Here is a 21,882-nt window from a genome sequence, read left to right as displayed (position 1 = left end):
TGCGGGTTGCCTCCCCACTTGTGGTAAGAACATGCCGTCTCGGGCAATCTTCTGCCTTGCTCTCCGTGGCCATGGGCAGTGATGGTTTTGGCAAACACACCATGGGGTCTGGTGCCAAGTTGCTTGGGCACCTGTGCCTGATTCACCCCAGCTTTTTAGTCTATTCCTAGAGAGAGTTGTGGCTGCCAAGATAAGGGTGAGTAAAGCAATTGATTGGATTTTTTAAAATGGCTCAAGTTGGTCTAATGTAATTTTATTTGTGTATATGAATTACTCAAGTGTTACAGCAGAGAAAGCAACTGGCATCAATTAGCTAATACTATACTTTTATTTATAAAAAACTGATTTAAATGGTATCAAAATGTTCTGAGTAATAAGATAGACAAAATGTTGTCCTTTTATTAAATTGGGAGTTAGACTAAATAATGGGGTTTGTTGCAGCATTTTTTGTAAGAATTTGCTTCGTATTGTTTGTGATTTCTGAAAATGTGAATATCTTTGAGCGGTAGTCTTCAGTTTCACATATGTTGAATGAGAGCCAGTTCTCCTCTTAGAGATAAACAACAATTTGTATATTTTGAATATGTGCATCTTAGATCTTCACTACTTGAAATGTGAGGAGACAGGTTTTCACTTTTGTCTGTAAGTTTGTTTGGTTTTTAAAACATAATTTAGGCCTGTGATTATTCTAGATCGTCATTGATTCCAAATTAAAGCTCTAGGGAAAGAAAACTATTAATAACTTCAAGAATAGTCTGCAGTCCTTTGAAACATGCCAGCCAAAGGAATGACTAATGAGAACTGGTTGTCAGCATTCTAAGTTAATGAAGAACTGCTTGAAAGAATTCAGAGATTTCAGCACTGTCAGCCTGGAAGAGAAATTATGGTGTTTTGCAAAATATTGGCATAATTTTAAGAGCTATTAGCTAGGGTAATCCATCTGAGGTAAATGCACCTAAAGGAAAATGGTTGAACACATCTTAGGGTAGGCCAACAGACTGTCCCTAAGGCTGGACTAGCCTACAGGAAAAGCTCATTTTATTTCCCATATCTTCAAGATCTCTAGTTCTGCTTCCTTTCTTCTCTGTTAGCTCCTACAGTGGAGCTTGAGAACATATGCATTACGCTTTTTGAAGGACACTGTGTCCTATAGTCACATTGCCATAACTCTTTGGCAAATCACACCTGATCCCTGAAGATGAATAAATTTAACATGTACGTGTGTGCACCGTAGTTTTCATTAACGTGCGTACTGTCACTAAAATTTAAATACAAACCCTGTTAAACTGGCATTCCTGATCATGATTTGAGGGAGCTAATTAGCTTCTTGATTTGTATAACTTTCACGGCTCTAACCATGGTTAATTGGGTTATGCTTGGCAGGACTCAGAAGGTGTGGACATCAAGCTGGGCGTATGTGCTAATGGACTTCTCATTTACAAAGACAGACTGCGAATCAATCGTTTTGCTTGGCCGAAAATCTTAAAAATTTCCTATAAACGCAGTAACTTCTACATTAAAGTCAGACCAGCAGAGGTAAGCAAAGACATTTCTAATCGGTTGCTGTTAGCCTCTTTACGACCATGAATTTAAAAATTCTTTTCCATTAATTCTAAAATTTTAAGAAAATAAACTGTTTATTCTTCCATTGTAAAAGGTCAGGGTTCTTAATGGTAAAATTGCAGTATATATATGTCTGGTCTGTTTTTTAAAAAAGCAACCATCACACTTTTTACAACAAAGAAAACGTGATAAGGTGTGGACTCGTTTTTTCTTGTTGAATCAATTAAGTTGTTATCATTAGGAAAGCAATAAGATGAGTTTTAGTGAACATTGAAGGAGAGTTGGTTTATGTGAGTAGTTGTTACTTGCTTTTTGTAGAAAATAGTATTGCAGTCTATGAAATTCATCTTTATATGATTATATTAGATATACAATATTTACCTTTTTTTGAGAAGAATAATTGCTTTTAACAGAAACATCTGAATCCATGCTTTTCAGTAGCTTCTAGTCAGTTCTTAAGGAAATATGCTGATTTGTTTTATGGATTTATTCCAGCTGGAACAGTTTGAGAGTACCATTGGATTCAAACTGCCAAACCACCGGGCAGCGAAAAGACTATGGAAAGTGTGCGTGGAACATCATACTTTCTACAGGTAATTTTAGGAAAGCAGCTTGGAAGCCGGGCATGATCGCACACACCTGTAATTCCACTGACTCAGGAGGCTGAGGTGGGAGGATCGCTTGACCCCAGGAGTTTGAGACCAGCCTGGGGAACATAGACTCCATCTCTCTTTTTTTCTAAGAAAGAAAGAAAACAGCTTGGTATTGCTTTTAGTAACCTCTGTGAATTAGGAGGTGGTAGTGGTGGGGAATGTGGCAGATGCATTAACCCCCTGCCTTTGGACTCTTTTCTCCCCTCCTTGCCTCGTCTCCTTTGTCTGCAGTCCCTCCCAGGTCCGTTTCTGTCCATGCATTGTCATGATTGAGAACTGAGCTGCCTCTGCAGCTGTCCAGAGCTCCACTTTTTGACTCTAACCATCTTTCCTTCCACCACAGCCACACTGCCTCATGCCTGCTACCATTCTTCTTTCTACTATCCCTCCTCTTAGGTTTCACTTCGATATTACCATCAGCTGCCTCCTGACTTAACTTCTTTCCCAAATCAACTTGAACCCTGTGGTCTGACTGCTTTGTCAGGAGTGTTCTGACCCCCTCAGACTACTCTCCTCTTTGCACATTTACCTTCTCTGTCTGCTAGTCCTGGATTAGTCCTGTGTCCTGACCTCACCACTTTTGGACCTATGTTGTCCAAGTGCTACTTTAAATAGTACAACTGTTGTGACACATGCAGTTACTGTATATAACAAAAAATAGCACAACTCTATGGATTAGTGCTATTACAGATAAATAGTTTCCAGTGTGAGCTGGATCCTCAGTGCTGCTAGGCAAGCAATTTGTCCTTTGACTTCCTTTGCCACTCCAAATGCTCATTGTCCTTGTGAGTCCCTAGGCACCCCTTCTTCCTCTTCTGATTCCCTCTGCTGTGCTGATGACTGAAAGAAGAAGCTGTGCATGAGTGTTCTTGGTTTCATGCACCTTCCCTTCTTCCCTTTTGCCTTTAATGAAGCATCGCTCCTCTCTCCTCCCATTCATTCTTTCCGTCTTCTCCTGTCTCAAGGAGGAGATAATCATTCCTCTGCTTTGATCCTCAATTTTGTGCCTCACAAAGTATCCTGCTTTGTAAATTATTTATTCTCTAATGGGTACCTTTAGCTTCTTTGGCCAATAAATATGTCCACATCTTGCTCTTTAAAAAATATGTCCACATCTTGCTCTTTAAAAATCAACAACAAATACATATATATATGGTTCTATAAGATTTTATATATAAAGTCTTTGATCATCTAACCATCATTAGCTTATATCGTGTCTCTTTTTATACTTTTCTTCAAGGACATATTTTTTACATGTAGTTTGCTTATCTTTGTTTTCTCCGTTTCCTCAGTTTTCTATCACTGCAGTTTAGCTATCTGTGTATCTAGATCCTTCATCTTTAAGGTTTTTGCTCTGGACTTATGGTCTAATACTGTTCTACCAAATACGAGCTGTGTGACCATGGTAAGTTACCCAACCTCTCTGCTTCACTTCCATAATCCATATATGATAGTAATACTAGTATCTACCTCATAGGATTGTTTTGAAAATTAAATGACATAACACACATGAAACAACTTAGAACCATTTCTGGCATATCATAAGATTTATCTTCACCATTATCATTATTCTTAGTTTGGTATCACAGTTTGCTATTTTTAATGTGAATTATCAGCTGGCAAAAATGATTCTTTCTTGAAGTTAAATTGACCAATATCTATTTTTCAATACTAATATGTTAATTTTCGAGGACAAATATAAAATATACCTGAATCCCTCAAGTTACACTGATCGTATAAATCTTTGAAAACTTTATAATTTTTCTTGGTAGCCATAACACATTTCTCCTCTAGACAACATGAGCCAGCTCATATAAAGCTAGTAGATGACATTTATGACACAGGTCCAAGCTGGGCAGACAACAGCTTTCCCTGTCACATAATGATAAAAAAAAAAAAAAAAAAGCAATAATCTGTTTAGAAATGACAAGTGCTAGCATTCATTGAACATTTATTAGAGTCAGACACAGAATTGATTGCTTTATATTGTGGTAGTCTATTTCTCGCCCTAGGCAAGACAGCTGATGCTTAGAGATCGGTGCCTATGGAGGAGCACAGCAGCCAGGCATCTGAGCAGAGATGGGGACCGGGCCCCCTGATTCTGAGACCTGTATTCCTCACCTCTGTGCTGTCCTCTTCTTGTATTCTTATAGCAGGAGTTTCCGAGATGCATTAGCTGTGCAAAGTCTCAGGCCTCCTCATTTTTGCTAATGTACCATGGACTCCAATTTAAAAGTAGACCAATTTGCTCCTGCAAACTTTTGATATAATGGTTAACAAAAGCAGTTTTAGATTTTTAAACCTTGCATAATGTTGCTTACAAAGCTATGTAAAAGAATATATCTAACACAAAGGGCCAGTCATACTTTGTCTATAGATTGCTTTGAATCAGATCAGTGGAATTTATTCCATTTCAGTTTATCACGAAAGGTACAAATGATTTCTTTAGGAAATTATAGTGGCTTGCAGATTGAAGCCATTAATCTATAAACAGATCTATTAATTGATAGCCAATCAGCTAGATTGATATTAGTGGAACAATAATGTAATAATAAAACTGATACGGCCGGGCACAGTGGCTCATGCCTGTAATCCCAGCACGTTGGGAGGCTGAGGCGGGTGGATCACAAGGTCAGGAGTTTGAGACCAGCCTGACCTGGTGAAACCGTGTCTCTACTTAAAAAAATACAAAAATTAGCTGGGCGTGGTGGCGTGTACCTTTGTAATCCCAGCTACTCAGGAGGCTGAGGCAGGAGAATCACTTGAACCTGGGAGGTGGAGGTTGCAGTGAGCCGAGATTGCAACACTGCACTCTAGCCTGGGTGACAGAGCAAGACTCCTTCTCAAAAAATTAAATAAATAAGTAAATACATAAATAAATAAATAAATAAATAAAGCTGACACCCTTGCTTGGAGCATTTAATAGAGCCCGTCACCATTCTGAGTGTTGTGCAGGGATTCTTTTTTTTTTCTTTATTGCAGAAGGAGATTTCTAAAAAAATTGTACAGAAGGTCTAGAAATACTTGAAATGATAGAGTTCTTTAAGAAATCACTCTTCCATAGTAAATGATAGGAAAAGTTTTGGTGGCATTCTTCATGTTTTTGAGTTGTCAACAAAAGTCTTCCTATTTAATAAATTAAGAGCTCTGAGATTATGTTTCTGTTAAGATATTTGTCAACTTTTGATCAAAGAGAGCAAAATAATTTCAGTTGAACTCCCAAAAAGATTGGCCCATTTGCTAAAAACATGCTTTTATATAATCCTGGAAATATTTGACATCAAGAAAGTTTGATTTCATTCTTTATGAACCCAGGGATTAAGCAGTAGAATTGCGCTGGCAAGAAGGGGTGTTAGCCATCTCTACAGATCCACTGTGTGGCGTGTTCTTCATGGGAAAGAATCACTTAATGGAACAGATTCCTGAGTTAGATGTTTTCTCCCCAGGAGAAATAGGCATAAATATTAAGAATTACTAATGGTAATGGATTGTTACTTGGTGCTTATAGCTAGAAGCAAAAATTCAGACATGTGTTTATATAAATGATTTAAGCTAATACAAATAAATAACCTTTGATATACTGAGAACAGCTGTTTCTTTGCTTAGGTGGAGAAGAACATTATTCATGAATACATGAATGTGGATTTACTCATCATCATCATAAAGCTGTGTGTGTAGGAGGGTTTATAAATAATGTTCTTTAGAAAGTTTAGTTTTTGAGTAATCATACTTAAAATGAGATATGAAAGTACATAGCTTTAAAGTTTTTTTAAAAAAATCCATAAAGTCTAATTTTGCTTCCCCTTTCTCTCTCTCTCTCTCTTTTTTTTTTCCTCCTATAGGCTTGTTTCTCCAGAGCAGCCACCAAAAGCCAAGTTCCTGACCTTGGGGTCCAAATTTCGCTATAGTGGCCGCACCCAAGCACAGACCCGCCAGGCCAGCACCCTCATAGATAGGCCAGCACCACACTTTGAGCGCACTTCTAGTAAACGGGTCTCCAGGAGTCTAGATGGAGGTAAACACATTTATGATAATTTTGATTTTCATTCACCTTTCTCTAATCCCATGAGGTCAGAAAATGTTAATCCAGTTAATAAAGCCACCAGAAATACCCTACAGGGATAGCCATTTTTTTCCCGAGTAAATAAAATGCTATTACTTACACTTACAAGAAAATAATCTTGTGTTTTAGAGTTTTTACTCTTTTTTGAAGTTGTCATACTTTTTTCTTTTCTTTTTTTTTTTTTTTAAAACAGGTTGAACATTCCATATCTCAAAATCTGAAACGCTCCAAAATCAGAAAGTCTTTGAGCACTGACATATGCTCTAAGGAAATGCTTACTGGAGCATTTCAGATTTCATATGTTCAGATTTGGGGTGTTCAGCTGCTAAGTATATATAATGCATATTTCAAAATACAAAAAATATTAGAAATCCGCAACACTTCTGGTCCCAAACGTTTCAGATAAGGGATACTCAACCTGTATTGTCAGCGCACACAAATATTTGTTAAGAGTTCTCATTTATGAGATGTTGGACACATACATTTTACTGATTTCTCTTGATCGTGATGTGTTTTATGTGGTTCAATTTCCTGAACCTGTTAATTAATGGCAAAATGTAATTCTAAGGGTTTTTTCGTATGGTAGCATATGAACCTTAATTCAGACGAACATAAAACATGCCCTGCATCAGCAAATTTTCATGAGTGAAACAACTTACCAAACTTTCCATCTTATAAGAAAGCTTTAGTAGCTTCAAAGGATTCATTTTACATACAGCATTTTAACAGAAAGTAAATATAATGTGTTTATTTGTTCTTTAGCCCAAGGGAAAATATGTATAAATGTGAATTTTTTTTCTATTAGAATTCTAATTAGCTACATTTTGTAGTTTCATATAAACTACACATGAAATAAGTTTTATATAAACTATACATGGAAAAAAAAATATATATATATATAAATTACCTGGCCCAAATTGGGTTAATAATAGGTTTTTTATAAAAGAGCTAAGGTTAAATTTATATTAGAATGCCTTATGAAGGAATATTCTTTCTTTGTAATAGGAAATGATTAGTATGGATAATTTTCTACCCAAAGAAATAGTTTTCCAACATTTTTGGTTGATTGAACTAAAATATATATATAATAATAATACTAAATTTGAAAATTGTGTTTTACTACTAGTTATTAGCAGAAACTTTTTTCTTGTTTATTGCTTACATTTTTCTGAAATATAAGCTCGAACAACTTATATTTTAAATAATTGGAGTAAAACAGATCAGATAATGCTAACAGATAAAAAAGCTTTCTTAATAATGAAGGATTCATATGGATTGCCTTCATCTGCTTTTCCTAGAAGAAAAACTTGGAAAACAAATGCAGGTGGACACATAGAGATATTTGCCAGGATTTGTTGGTTGGGATTTTGGTATATAGTTATTAAATCCTGAAATGTGCAAGGGGATGGCGAACTGTGCTTTAAACAAATTTCCAGAATTGTGGAAATGATTTAAATTCAGTTGATTGTTAATGTACTATCACCGCTAAAGTATCTTTTAGCTCTTCAACAACTGAGCACTTTTCCAAGTAAATCTGAAAAATGTGCCAACCCATGTAAATATTTCCCAAGCCTTGCCCCTTGCCACAGAGAATTTATACAAGTGCCGAATAAATGCAGTTACTGTTGTTTAGTGCCCTGAGAGAAATCATTGCTCTTTCTGGAACACAGTTTTCAGCATTTGTTTGAAACTATGAGGCTGTATAACTCTTATATTGCAAAGTTTAGCATTTAAAAAGAGCAGTAAAACAGCATTTTCTTTGAGGTATGCAAACTGTGCTCAAGGAAATCCACCATCTTGTATGGGCAGTTAGTGCAGAGGGTTATAGGAGGTCTGTATCTGAAAACAATGATTTTTACAAGTAAAAACAACAAACATGGCACAGTAATCCATTATTTTTCTCTTTGTGTTTTGGACGCCGTAATTCATCAGATGGGTAAGTCATCAAAAGGATTATTGTGTTATTGTGAAAAATAGGAGGCTTTTAATGCCTATACATGACCAGACGGCCAGTGAACTCTTTGATTAGGGCTTATATTCTCCGTTTTTTCCCCCAAAGCAAAGCTAGGCTGTAACCTGGCACTGAACTATTTTCTTTACCACTCCTTATCAACATACCATTTGTTGTTGTAGTCTTCATGTATTGTATTTTCTTTTTCTTGTTTACTTTTTAAGTAAGGCTTGAATAATTTAGGTATATTAGCCGCACTTTAAAGTTTAGCAAATTAAAATAAATCCTCTTATGATTACATAGCAAGTGAAAACCAGGATTCAATCTAAAGATCAAGTATCAAAATAAAAATCAATCTAGAACAGCTGTTTTAGGACAGGGAGTCTCCTCCGAGATTAGAAAATCAAACCCCAAAGAAGACAAATCAGTCATTTAAGAGAACCAACAACCAAGATGCATTTGGGGGTTGAGGAACCAAGTGATTTCCTGAAGGTGGAAAGTATAATGAACAGGGACATTACTTAGATAGGATCATCAGGGAAGGAAGGCCTATCTGAGGAAGAACCAGGTCAGTTGAGACTTGAAGGATGAGAAGGAGGCAGCCAAGGAAAAGGACAAGAGATATTTAATAATAAAGCATTCCAGGTAGCAGAGGCAGCAACGATGAAGCTATAAGGCGAGGGAGAGCTGGATACATTCCTGGAACAGAAAGAAGGCAAGTGTAGTCAGAGCTTAGGAAGTGGCGGGAGAGGTAAGCCTGGGTCAGGTCATGCAGGCCCTTGGAGGCCATGGTGAAGAATGTGGTTTTTATTTATTCCATGTGCTCTAGGAAACCATTGAAGGGTTTATGTGGGTTTATGTGCACGCAAGAGCACAGTGTTATCTTTTTTTAAAAAAAAAATCATTTGATGCAAGAGAGCAATTAGATTGAGCGAGGAAGCAGGCAGGCTGGTTAGGAATGGTCCAGGTGAAAGCGATGGTGGTCTTCCCTTTAGTGGGAGTAGGCCAATTAGCCACTTGGTATCTTGGGCTCTGTGCCGGGGCCTACAAGCTTCTCAGATGTTTAAGACCTGAATAAATGTATCGGCTTCAAAGTACAAGAAACTGCATGCTGAAATTAATAAGTGTTTAAAAGTATGCAAAGTCAGCATTTTGTCAACTTTAATAACTTTTAGTTTGATATTCAAATTTTAATAACATTACATTTGAAGCATTTCTAGGTCAGAGTTTTTCATTTTGCAAAATTTCTGAGTATGTATAATAGGTGTGTAGAAATCATAATTGTAAGCAAAACAATTCATCATAGCCATATTTTTTCCAAGGGAAAATTATTTAAATCTTGTTAGAAGTTTTTTTATTAAAAAAAACTGCTGGAGGCCAGACGCGGTGGCTCACACCTGTAACCACAGCACTTTAGGAGGCCAAGGAGGGCAGATCACAAGGTCAGGAGTTTGAGACCAGCCTGACCAACATGGTGAAACCCCATCTCTACTAAAAATACAAAGAATTAGCCAGGCATGGTGGCACGTGCATGTAATCCCAGCTACTCAGGAGGCTGAGGCAGGAGAATCGCGAATTGCTTGAACCTAGGAAACGGAGGTTGCAGTGAGCTGACATTGCACCACTGCACTCCAGCCTGGGTGACAGAGCGAGACTGTGTCTCAAAAGCAAACAACAACAACAACAACAAAAACCGCTGGAAAATAACTATACTTAATGCAAAATGTTAATTTATTCTAATATTGACTGTGATTTGATATGGGCATTCAAAGTATGAGTATTTAAGGGCTGGGAAAATCTCCGCAAGGCGAGGTGGTAGAATTAGAAATGGAAAGAACTGGCCACATTTAGAAATATATACAAGGACCTTGTTGGACTTGCTGGTGTTGAGGGGTGAAGGGTAGAGTCGTAGAAGATGTTCACATTCCCAGCTCAAGCAAATGGGAGCAAATATGAGAAGAGTATTTTGTGAAAAAGGTCTGGGAAAGAATTAAATTTTGGACAGGGCAGGTGAAGGCTGTGGATTGAGGGGTATCTTGGGATACATGTATTCAAAGTGCTTGAGGCCTCTCAAGTTCAGTATGGTAGTTCACACACAATCCTGCCCTCCAAGAGCTTGCAGTCTAAAGGTGTTTGTGTTGACCAGGTTTCCCTTGGGACATGGAACCAGAGTAAACTTCATGGTGTCCGTGAGATGACCTTGTGGTAGTTCTGTTGTTTGGGGAGGAGCTACAGATGGACAGAGGTCCTGCCACCTACTACTCATTTTGCCTTGCTGATGTTTGAGGTAGTCTTGGTTTGATCTGCAATATGACAGAATTTTCAATACAATATACATTTCTGCCTATCTGTAGGAGAGAAGAAGAGAGCACATGAGGGCCAGGTTTTCTGGGATGAGGGAGGTGTCTATGTATAGATTTACCATAGTTCATGTTGAGACATTGAGGAAGGGGCTTAAAAAATAAAAAATATTAAATATAGAAGTTAAAATCCCTAAAATTTACCTTTACTGTTTTTTATTTACTATTTTATCTTTTGAATGGTATTCAAATTAAAGGTTCCTTTATGGAGCAATTCTTAAAACTTATTGGAGCAAATCATCTTAATTGCATAATCATTTGTTGCAATAGATAGATTCAGAAATAAATCGTAGGAGACCAAAGTGTGAAAATACTGCTTACCTTGTAATTCTGTTTGCCTTAACTCTGGTGTTTCAGCTGGTCTTAGAGCTCCTCCTACTGGTCAGTTCCATGATCTGAATTTATCCTTCCAATACCTGGTGGTTTGAGACCCTGGTGTAGTTCAGTGCATTAAAATTCAGAATACTTTCAGAATTTGGCAAACATTTAAAAATTAGTTTATTTTATGTGGTGGGTATTTTCAGAGCTCAAGCAGTGTCTCTGTTCCTGTTCACTATTTATATGCTGCCTGTTTATCTCCTTAAGGGGGAAATTTTCCATAAAGTTTACAATTCACATGTCCTAAAATAATCCAAAATTGTCACTCTTTGCTAGCTCCGATTGGTGATGTGGACCAAAGTCTTATGAAAGATTTTCCTGGCACTGCTGGGGAGATTTCAGCCTATGGCCCTGGAGTTGTCAGCATTGCCGTGGTACAAGGTGGGGACGGCAGGAGGGAAGTGAGAAGCCCAACTAAAGCCCCACATTTGCAACTCATTGAAGGAAAGGTATGGTAAATTAGCACAGTATGTGGTTTTAAACATTTACTTAACCTAGAGGGTATCTGTTGTATTTTCTGTTTCAGAAATCAAGTATTTAAAATTAGTTGTTCTATGTTCTCTGTTGGTCATTTCTGTTTTCAAATATGCATAGTGGTCTCTAACCTTTGTTTGATTGTTGTTCAAAGCAGAATATTTCAATGTAAATTATTTTAATGCAAGTAAGCAATTTACTGGCCTTTTTGACTGTCCTCATAATCACCTTATCTAATTGAATCCCCAAAGTAGAAAAGCTATGATGATTTGAAATTTATTTTTGGTTTGGTCCAAGTAAATTTTAAAATGTAGCTTCTTGATTATTTTAATTATTGACTTGAATTTTTTGACATCACCAAAGATAATCTTTATAAACAAATGTATTCATTAATAATCTATAATTAATGAAATTCTCAAGAAAAGGTAATTGTTTTGTGAATAGAGAGTGAGAACATGGTGTGTTGCTTTTGGCTTTATCTTGTGCGTACACCATGGTGAAATGGAGAAGTAACCCATATTGTGTTCTCAAATGTGTCACTGTTCTCTTTTGTTACCTTGGGCAGTAACATCACTTGAATATTGATTTGAGAAGCCTTTGAATTCTTCAGATCTCTTTTCTGTGTCTGCACAAAGCGACTTTTTTTTTGCATGCAACATTAGAAGTAAGCACAGATAAAAACAAATGAATCCATCATATTGATTCATGGTGTTTTCTATTTTTTTAATTTTTTTATTTTTTTGAGACGGAGTTTCGCTCTTGTTGCCCAGGCTGGAGTGCAATGGCTTGATCTCAGCTCACTGCAACCTCTACCTCCCAGGTTCAAGTGATTCTCCTGCCTCAGCCTCCCAAGTAGCTGGTATTAGAGGCGCCTGCCACCACGCCGGCTAATTTTGTATTTTTAGTAGAGACGGGGTTTTGCCATGTTGGTCAGGCTCGTCTTGAACTCCTGACCTCAAGTGATCCACCTGCCTCGGCCTCCCAAAGTGCTGGGATTACAGGTATGAGCCACTGCGCCCGGCCGTATAGTGTTTTCTAAATTTTAACTTTGAAAATTTTTTAAAGACATAAATGTATAAAGACTTGCTAGATGAAGTAGCTGCCAGTGCCTCAGGAATTTCTGCACTGATAGCCTCTGAGGCCCAGCATGGAGAAGGTCTCAGGGACCACCACATGGGCCCAGTCTTGTGCCACAATGTCAAGTGCTACCTGTATAGCAAGTGACATCAAATCATCGACATTCCATTGTTAAAGAATTTGTGCCTGTCATATGGAAAAATTATTTGGTGGGGAATTCAGTTAAAAATAACAGAAATTGTGTCCAACAAGGTTTCTTTCAATTGCTGACAAGTTGTCAGGATAGTTTTTTAAAAATTTTGCTAACAAGGCACCCAGGAGAGTGACTGCTTATATCTGAAACAGAAGAGCTCAGCATTTCAGAATATCTCTGTTCCATTTTGCGTAGTTAACTTGATATATCTAGTTATTTTCCATAAAAAATGAAAAAGTTCTTTTAAATTTCAAAGGAAATCCTGCTCGTCTTCAGCAAACAACTGGGTACACTGGCATTTTTGCTAATGCTTTGAATGTCTGTCAGCAACCAGGTTTAAAAGTAAATAATGCTGTTTGAGTTTCGTGGGTTCTATTTGCAACCAGTTTGAAAATAATTAAATGAGTCAATATGTATAAATTTTATGTGACACAAGTAGTCTAGTCTTTTCTGTTTAAAAATGGGTCATTTAATTCATTTCTAACTACACTGTGTTAATATGATCCCTTCTTTAAACGTTTTCACTAACTACTCATTTTTTCTTTTGTCCTCTTTCTCTCTTGCATCTGTTTTTCCTTTGATTGTATCTGTTGTGTAATTTCATATTCAATCATGGGTTTGCACTTGAGAATAGACTGTTTCCATGTGCCCACCTTCACCTCTCATCCACCGTGCTTCATCTTTTTCCCCAGACCTATTGCCTGTCCCTGAAATGGACTTGCTTTCAGACATTTCAGAGGAAGACCCCTTTGGGGAGGCTGACCAGATCACACTAGACAGCTTAGAGCACCTTTCCACAGGTGAAACATCTGAGCAGGGGGATTCTGAAGTTGCTATGCCTGATTTGGTCTTGGATTCTGCCATAGCCCCTTCTCAGCCTGACTGTCCTTCTCCCGTCCATGGGAAGACTCTTAAAGCAGCTGACAACAGTGATTCTGAGTTTGGTTACTTCTCCTTCAGTTTCTCCAAATGTTTTCCCTCCGGCTTCCCCTCCCTTCTTGATGAAGATGGGTATCTTGCTTTCCCCAGCCTCCCCAAGGTCTGGGTCTCCTTCCTCCCCGCTGGTGTGCAGCACTATATCCCAATCACCTCCCCTTCATTCATTCCTTCCCTTATCCTCATCTTTGGGCTACTTCTGTCTGCTTCTCAGTCAGTTCCTTTTTCTCTTGCCTTTTCTCTTCCTCTAGCTCTATCCCTCTGCTATCTGGAGGCTAAAGCCGCCTCCTTTAATGTTTCTTATGACTGTGACTTGAATGACAAACTAGAGGAAGAGGAAGTAGTTGCTGGCATGCCTACATAAGCTCAGTTTGTGGAGTCAACACAATACACTTTATCTTAAACCCTTCCTAATATATATAGAGTGTAAATGTGTGCATACATTTCACCACTGATTACCCTCAACATAGTAGTACCTGCACATTTTCACACACACAATATTTTAGTGCATGAGAAATAAGTGTAGACACTTCTCCTTCATTCATACCATTGACCAGGTCCACACATTCTAAGTTAGGAGTGAAATTGTAGGATTATTTTACAAATATCTAGATTAAACTAGATTTGTAACAGAAGGTGTAGGGAAGGAGGGAACCTGTATTGCCCATAACAATCCATACAGGGTCTCTCCATTTTGCAAACAGTTATTAATGCTGTTCCTTTAGGATGAAACCTTTTTGTTTTGATATAGAACTTAGGATGCAGTGGACATAACTGTTCTTGATGTATATTAGTAGAATTCCTTAGTACTGTTATTTCTCTTGTTGGAAACCCAAGTGTGTTCTAGCATCTATGAAGATGTGTCTGTAACCTTTACTCCTGACATTTGTAAGTCTAATCTCAAAAGCTCCTTATCTCCCTATTATTGTAGTATTTGGAGACCAGATGAATTTTAGCTAGTTTTTTTTTTCTAACCTTAAATTATGTATTATATATAAGAGTCACTGCAGGGTATTTTATAAGGAAGGTACTATTCTGTTGTCTTTAACAAATGTATGTGAAAAGTGAAACATGGCTTTTTGAAAATTTAGACTATATAACACTAAGATTGGGCCTCTTAGTGCTCTTTGTTTAAAATTAGGTGTTTGGTTTGAGGATTATTACCCCTATATAAGGCAAATTTTTTTCAAATATCCTACCTCTGTGCTACTAAGTCAGCATTAACATGTACAATATATTTTTGATTATTTTGTTAAACGTGACCTGGTGATTTAGTGCCTCATATTCTGTGGATACTACCAATACATAGAGTAAATCACAAAATTTAGAGCAAACCTAAAGAAAAATGTAAAGATAATGCAGTGAGTATGCATTGTAGGAGAAACCACAATTGTTAAAAAGTTTACCTGCGGAATATCAAAGATAAACATTTTAGGGAATTAAGTGTTGACCAAGGAGTTGGAAGATGTTTCTTAACAGGTTATTGAATGTCTGTGTCTCATTTTTCACATCTGATAAAGACTGAGCTCCTTGCTTACCTCTGAAAAATACTATGAATGGTTAAAAAGGTAAGCCGTTTGAACTCTCAGATTTGACACTATCATCCTAATTAAGAAGGAAAAGGATATATATTAAGAATTAACCTGTAAAGGTTAAATGATTTGCCTTTGGTAAGGGAGTCAATATTTTTATTCTCACCATTTTTTCCCTTGAGTCAAAATTCAGTCAGTATTTGTTAGTTTTAAACTTCTACATTCATTCTTTTGAATCATCAGATATTGAGAAATGTCCAACTATGAAAAGCTGTTCTTGTTTAAAGAATTTTATGTAAGTGGTTATATTTCAAAGATTATTTTAAAATACCCACCATTTTAATATGAAACTAGTTAAATAAGCCAATCCCCCTCCCCCAGCCAGAAAAGAAATCCATATTTAACAAACTGAATCATAGGTTGAACATTTGTTCCCCAATATAAGGCTAAAAACAAATTTTACATCATTGTACTTTACCCCATCACTAGTTGCTTTAGAGATTTCAAATTAGAACAGATTGAATTATGCCATTTTTGCACTCTCATATTTTTTTCGTGAGTACAAAATATTCAAAAGCAGAGCATAATCTAGGGACTGAGAAAGAGTGAAGCTTCCATCTTCCATTCCACCTTTGCAAAGGATCATTTCCATCATTCGTACAACACTGTAGGTGAAGAAAGACCAAAGAGGCTTAATATTCTGCATCTTCTGAGGGCCTCACAATAAAGGTTGGTAACACTGGTTCGCCATTTAAGTTCAAATACAGCTTCTTTGCACTGATGGTAGAGTTTCCACTAATACTCCCCTTCTTTCTGGCCGTTTGCTGTGTGACTTTTCAGGCGAAGATGGAAGAAGAGGAAACACAGCTGGAAGAGGTGGCTGAGTTTTCCCTAAAGTTAAACATCTCATGGCTGCTGCCTGCCATTAGTATTGTGGGGGGAGGGTCCACTCTCAGGGTTTATTTATGAGTTGTGTTTGTTGTGGCTTTAAGTTCATAAGATTTGTATTCCCCTTTTAATGTCTTAGACTGTCGAACTCTGGGTCATTTTGGTGCTTGCTCATTGATACACTTATGTTTATTTGCCTTTTCCCCCCTGTGTGTGATTTAATTTCACAGAAAAATTCCTTGAGAGTAGAAGGGGATAATATTTATGTCAGACATAGCAATTTAATGTTGGAGGTTTGTATAATCTAAGAAAACAACTCTGTCCTAATGGCTGCCCGGCTGCTGTGGACGGGAGGTCACGCCTAGGCTGGCTGGCAATGTTCTTCAAGCACGGTGCATGCAGCGCATGGGGTAATTCAACTCGGGAGTGCATGTTACCAGCCTGACGGTGTTCCTTTCAAGTGGCTTAGGCAGGACTGTATCTACTAGAAGTTCTCAAAGTGACAAGTGGGAAAAAAAAGTTTAGTCAAATGAATCAAGTTTTTATCCAGTACTCTTGAAGTTGTTCTACATGTAAACCTATTCTCTCCTAAAGGGTTAACTCTAGGGCATCAACCTGAAGTAACACAATCTCATCCTTAATATATATTAACTAGAACAGAGATTTGTTTATTGATCTGGCATTAAATCATTTGACTCTTGATCTTGATCTATGCCCACTTTTTTTTTTTTTTTTGGTTAAAAGCCATGATTGGGAATGTGGTCCACTTTCAGTATTCTGTTTGAGAATATGCTAATTAAAGGAATTATTTTAATTAGAAAGAACAAGCAAAAGTGAGAGAGAAGTAAAGGAGAAAAAGAAAGCCCAATCACCCAATTAGGAATGTAAAATGTAAAATATGTTCCCCGTGTCACGTGAGAACATTTTTTTTTTCCCTTTTTATTTTACAGTAGTATGTGGCAGTGTATTCAATGGAGAACTGCAGCTCTCAGTAATCTGACTAATCTGTTTGGTTGCTTTTGGCAGCTTGGTAACTGATGGAAATGTATTTTTGCTTAACTTACTAAAATGCTGTACAGTGTAATAAGTAACATTGCTTTGAACCAATGCAAGAAATGTGCCTGATCTCAAGCCACAGTCATTTTTCCATGCCATGCAAAGATTTTTAGATTTTCATGAGTTTTTGCAAATGGCTATAGAAGCTCATAGATGAGCTACTATGCTTGTGCATGAATATGGAATATCTAATTTTATTGGTTGCATGACCTGTTCCTTAAAGTGTGATGAAAGCTATAATCCACAGGTGGCCCTATGATTTTTGAAATATAAATAAATATTTAAAATTTGGTTAAAACAAATACTATTTATCAGAGCCAGTCAAAAATAATTCCACAAATACCATTTATCAGGGCCTGCTCCCATGAAAATGGACCTGGTAGTTTTTCTTGTATATTTGTCTGTATAAGGATGATCTGGCGATTGCGGAGGCTAGACCCCACTTTTGTGCTTGGCAAGTACATGAGACCAGTCTGTGGTTCATTTATTTTATAAAGAGGCTAAACAGAAGCAGCATCTGGAAGCAGTAATTTTTATTCCTTAAGAATTAAAAGCCACCACTGGAATTTCCTGAAAACAAACAAAAAACCTTGGCTTTTCCAGCTGGGGGATGATCCTGGTCTGGCTTTTTCTTCCAGCCAGTGTGCTTCTGGGTCTCTGCCTTTCTCTATTTTGTACTTGATTTACTGTGTTCACAGAATGCAATTTTAGGAGTAGTCTTAATCAGAAAGGCAAATTTGCTGGAACAAAGTCATAGTCTGAGTTTCAAATCCAGGTACTGGAAGGAAGTGTTAATTAGCAATTTTGATGATCAGTTCCATGTCATCTTTCTAATAATGTAAATAATTATTCCTTTAAAAATCCTAAACAGAGAAGAAATCATAACCCTTTAAAATGTAAATCATTGAAGAAGAACGCATTGACTTTATTTTCAAATTTTGATGAATTTATGAACTTATTCATAGGTTATAATATGGCTTTAGAGACTTGGCATTTTTCTTGCTTTACTATGTTTTTTTTTTTTTAATCATAAGTTTGCTTTGTCTTATTTTTTGGTTTTATTTTTGTCCTACTGGGTTTTTTCCTTTTGGATTTTTTTCCCCCTTTGTTACGTTACATATTGCTAGGAACTGGATAAAGCCCAGGAGGACATACTGAAACATCAGGCTAGCATTAGTGAACTCAAGCGCAATTTTATGGAATCCACACCTGAGCCGCGCCCTAATGAATGGGAAAAACGACGTATCACACCTCTGTCCCTACAGACACAAGGGGTATGTCATTAGCTATTTGTTGGCTCTGTCTCACTCCAGTTGCTCAATAAAACTTAAATTGTTAATCTCCTCTGTTGAGTCTAGGGAAGTTACAAAATGTTCCCATTTAATTATTTTTATGTAATTACTAACAATTTTTTAAATACTAAATATTTATTAACAATGTAATAGTTATTGGCCTAGTTCTTAGGTAAATTGCATGAGTTTCAAAATACTTTTGAAATAGTTTTAGGATAATTTCACTATTTTACTCAGATAAATTGGTAGTAGTAATGAATTGTTATATAGGACAATTTAGAAACTAACATACTGTATTTAATAAGCTTTTTAATTACTGATATCTGAAATAGGGAAATTTACTTAGTATAAATAATTAATAAAGGAATATAGACTATCTTTAGAGTGGTTTAAGGTTATTACTATGAGGAAAATGAGTTTAACTTAGCTTTAAAGACTGATGAGCCCTGTTGAAAGCTTGAAAAATATTATATATAATACGACTTAGTATTGAAACTTCCTAGTAAAGAAATGTTAGAATTGTGTTTTAAAAACGTTTTTTCAACCATAGCATTTCTCCTCACTTATTCTATTTCTTTTCATGTTTTACTTCTCCCCACCACTGATATGAGTACATATTGCCTTCAGGATATATTCTCAATATATTTCTCCACTCATTGTCATCCACATCTGTGCCTCTAGGATTCTTCCAAATCCCTCCTGTTATTGACCAAGAACTTCCATGGGCTCGTTTATCATACTTGAGCGGACAGTTATCATACTATATTTAATCCGTAGTTTAAAAAATGGCATAAAGATGTTACCCTACAATTTCATCTTTTTCCTTTCAGCATCTAGTCTGGCGTGAATGTCGCTAAATTGTAGACATTGATTTAGATATTCTAGTGCTATTTTTATTCACCTTTCCTTAAAAAGAAAAGCTGTTAGTTACTTTAAATTTCTAAGTTTGTGCCATTGAAAAAGAAAGCTCTTTAAGAACAAATGAGCAAAAAGAATTGCTGAACTGAAGCACAGAACTTTTGAAAATATTAAGACTTGCATGGTAGAGTCTTAAGAAGTTGGATACAACTTCAGTTCTTAGTTTCAGATTTTTCTGAAGACGATAAAAAATGTCAATTTCAGCAGTCTATTCCAGAATGTTGTGTTTTCTGGAGAAAGGGTCTGATGCCATGCCAAGGTTTTCACCTTCCATTATGTGCCGCTTCTCCTGGTGTGTGTCATTGACCCACACCGGGTCAGTGTTTTATGTTTGTGTTGCTATAGGTGTAATGTATGTGTCTTATTTGTTGATTATGTCTATTGTTTAAAACAATAGAGAAAAGGAGACCATCTTTTCAAGGATATTTTATCCGTGAAGGAGAAGTACCTGATGCCGACAACACGGACGGTTGAAGAAAAAGCTCAGGAGACGGACAAGGTGTTCACCTTGCACCCTTGGATCTACTCTTGCTTTTTCTCCTTTTCCTTTTGTTTCTGTCCACAGCCATAAGATTTCTTTTTTCCTGTGTGTCATACTAAAATTTTTTTGAAATGATTTTTGAGCATTTAAAAAGTTAAATGCCCTGTGTATAGAAGCATAGGATTGTTGGATGAGAAATACCATATTGCAGAAGCACTTGAAAAGTCAAAATTTGAAATACAGAAACATCAACCAATTTAGGTGATAAGTGATTCCTAATTTGATGTATGTGGCTGACAGTTGGGAAACTGATTTCATGTGAAAATGCACTGTTTGTACAATACTTATGCACGCCATGTTGTTAAAATAACCACTTATATGCCTTAGATTATGAGTTAACTAATTACATATGGAAACCTTTTGAGTTTTCATTTGTAAGATTTTTAATGGGAACAAAGATTTTGATGCACCGTAGCAGCTCCTCAACTCTCTCTCTGCTCCTGCATGTGTGACATTTCTGACATTGGTGAGGAAGTTCACTTTCGATTGCTTTTACATCCTCATTCTTCTCTTTCTACTGATTTTACTTAGCCCGGTGGTCAGTCTGTTATTTGCTGGGACTGGAGAGCTTGGAGTCTAGTAGAGGAGACATGGAAATAGTTAATTAGAAAAGTTTCTTTTTTTTCTTTTTTTTTTTTTTTTTGAGATGCACTCTTGCACATTCGCCCGGGCTGGAGTGCAGTGGCGTGATCTCGGCTCACTGCAACCTCCACCTCCTGGGTTCAAGCAACTTTCCTGTCTAGCTGGGATTACAGATGCCCGCCACCAAGTCTGGCTAAATTTTTTGTGTTTTTAGTTGAGACGGAGTTTCACTATGTTGACCAGGCTGGTCTTGGACCCCTGACCACGTGATTTGCCCTTCTTGGTCTCCCAAAGTGCTAGGATTACAGGTGCGAGCCACCACACCCGGCTGGTGATTAGAAAATTTTCTAATTGGTACTTGGAAAGTTTCAGACACTAAGAAGTAAATGTTAAGAAGGTGAAATACAGTGTTGTGTTAGGAGGGGATTAGGAAGACGGTTTTGTCATTGTGGTCAGGAGGAGATGACATTTGAGTTGAAACCTTAATGATGATCAGGTGGACATGTGAAAATGTATCCATGTGTAAGGAAGAGCCACAACACAGGAACTGAAAGACCAAATGACAAGGCTTGGTGAGCAAGGGGGAGCGCGAAGGAAGGAAAATTCAAAGAAGTTAGACCCTAGGTCATGTCACGGTCTTAAAGGCCATGCTAACAGTTCGGAATTGTACAATAGGAGTGATGGGAAAGCCTTGGAGAGTTTGAAGGTGAGTAGTGGCAGAATCCCACCTGTGTCTGACAGAAGTCCCCCTGGCACTGGATGAGGAATAGATTATAGGGGCTGTGAATGAGAGCAGAGATTATTAATAAGGAAACAGTGATTCCCTTCCACAAAGTAGATTCTGTTAATTGGTAGAGAGTATTCATCAGAACACATAGCGGGGTCAGGAAAGGAGGCAAAATAAGTAGAAATAAGGAGTTTGTGGTCTAGTTGAAATGAAATATTTTCAGAACATTGCAAATGAGAAAGATAATGTCATGAAGCCAAACCAAGTGACATATTTATATACTTTAAAGGTTAGCCTGAAACCAAAGCCAATTAGTCTCCATGTGTATAATGAGGACTTTAATATCACATGCTTTGAAATACTACGTATTTTTGATAACCTGTCCTCCAGAAGCAATCACATGATATCATTCGATCAAATTTAAAGTGATGTCCTTGGATTTTTGCAGTAGGAAACTTTGACATTTTAGTGGAGATGTTTACAATTATTATCATTTTTCTGGATCTCATGTTTTAGGAATGTATAGTATAAAATATCTTGTCATAGAAGTCACATTAAAGTGATGTTAATATGAAATTTAAATCTGGAAGAGCCCCCAAATGGTTTATCTGTACTTGAAGTTACTTGTTTTTCTGTTCTTTTCCTCTCCAGTACATGCAGGAAAATACATACTTTTTTGACATACATGTAGATTGTTC

The 21,882-nt window shown here is 37.0% G+C and overlaps 1 protein-coding gene across 28 annotated transcripts in view; it reads left to right on the top strand.

Moving 5' to 3' along the window:
- The window catches only part of EPB41L2 (erythrocyte membrane protein band 4.1 like 2), a 220,697-nt gene that overhangs the window by 163,596 nt on the left and 35,219 nt on the right, over positions 1–21,882 (top strand). For 11 of the 28 annotated variants that reach the window (XM_032158965.2, XM_032158962.2, XM_058435558.1 and 8 more), the window contains 7 exons: positions 1,384–1,536; positions 2,059–2,156; positions 6,059–6,231; positions 11,245–11,417; positions 16,299–16,361; positions 18,252–18,398; positions 19,732–19,833. In XM_032158965.2, coding sequence (XP_032014856.1) covers positions 1,384–1,536; positions 2,059–2,156; positions 6,059–6,231; positions 11,245–11,417; positions 16,299–16,361; positions 18,252–18,398; positions 19,732–19,833 — 909 coding nt within the window. The remainder of the gene's footprint in view (positions 1–1,383; positions 1,537–2,058; positions 2,157–6,058; positions 6,232–11,244; positions 11,418–16,298; positions 16,362–18,251; positions 18,399–19,731; positions 19,834–21,882) is intronic. The other 17 variants (XM_058435560.1, XM_032159037.2, XM_032159019.2 and 14 more) reach the window with 4 other exon arrangements.

This window comes from Hylobates moloch, unplaced genomic scaffold, assembly GCF_009828535.3.
Source record: "Hylobates moloch isolate HMO894 unplaced genomic scaffold, HMol_V3 SCAFFOLD_2, whole genome shotgun sequence".
NCBI classification, from domain to species: Eukaryota; Metazoa; Chordata; class Mammalia; order Primates; family Hylobatidae; genus Hylobates; species Hylobates moloch.
The sequence above is the reverse complement of the archived record's forward strand: the minus strand, read 5'-3'. Positions and strand labels throughout refer to the sequence as shown.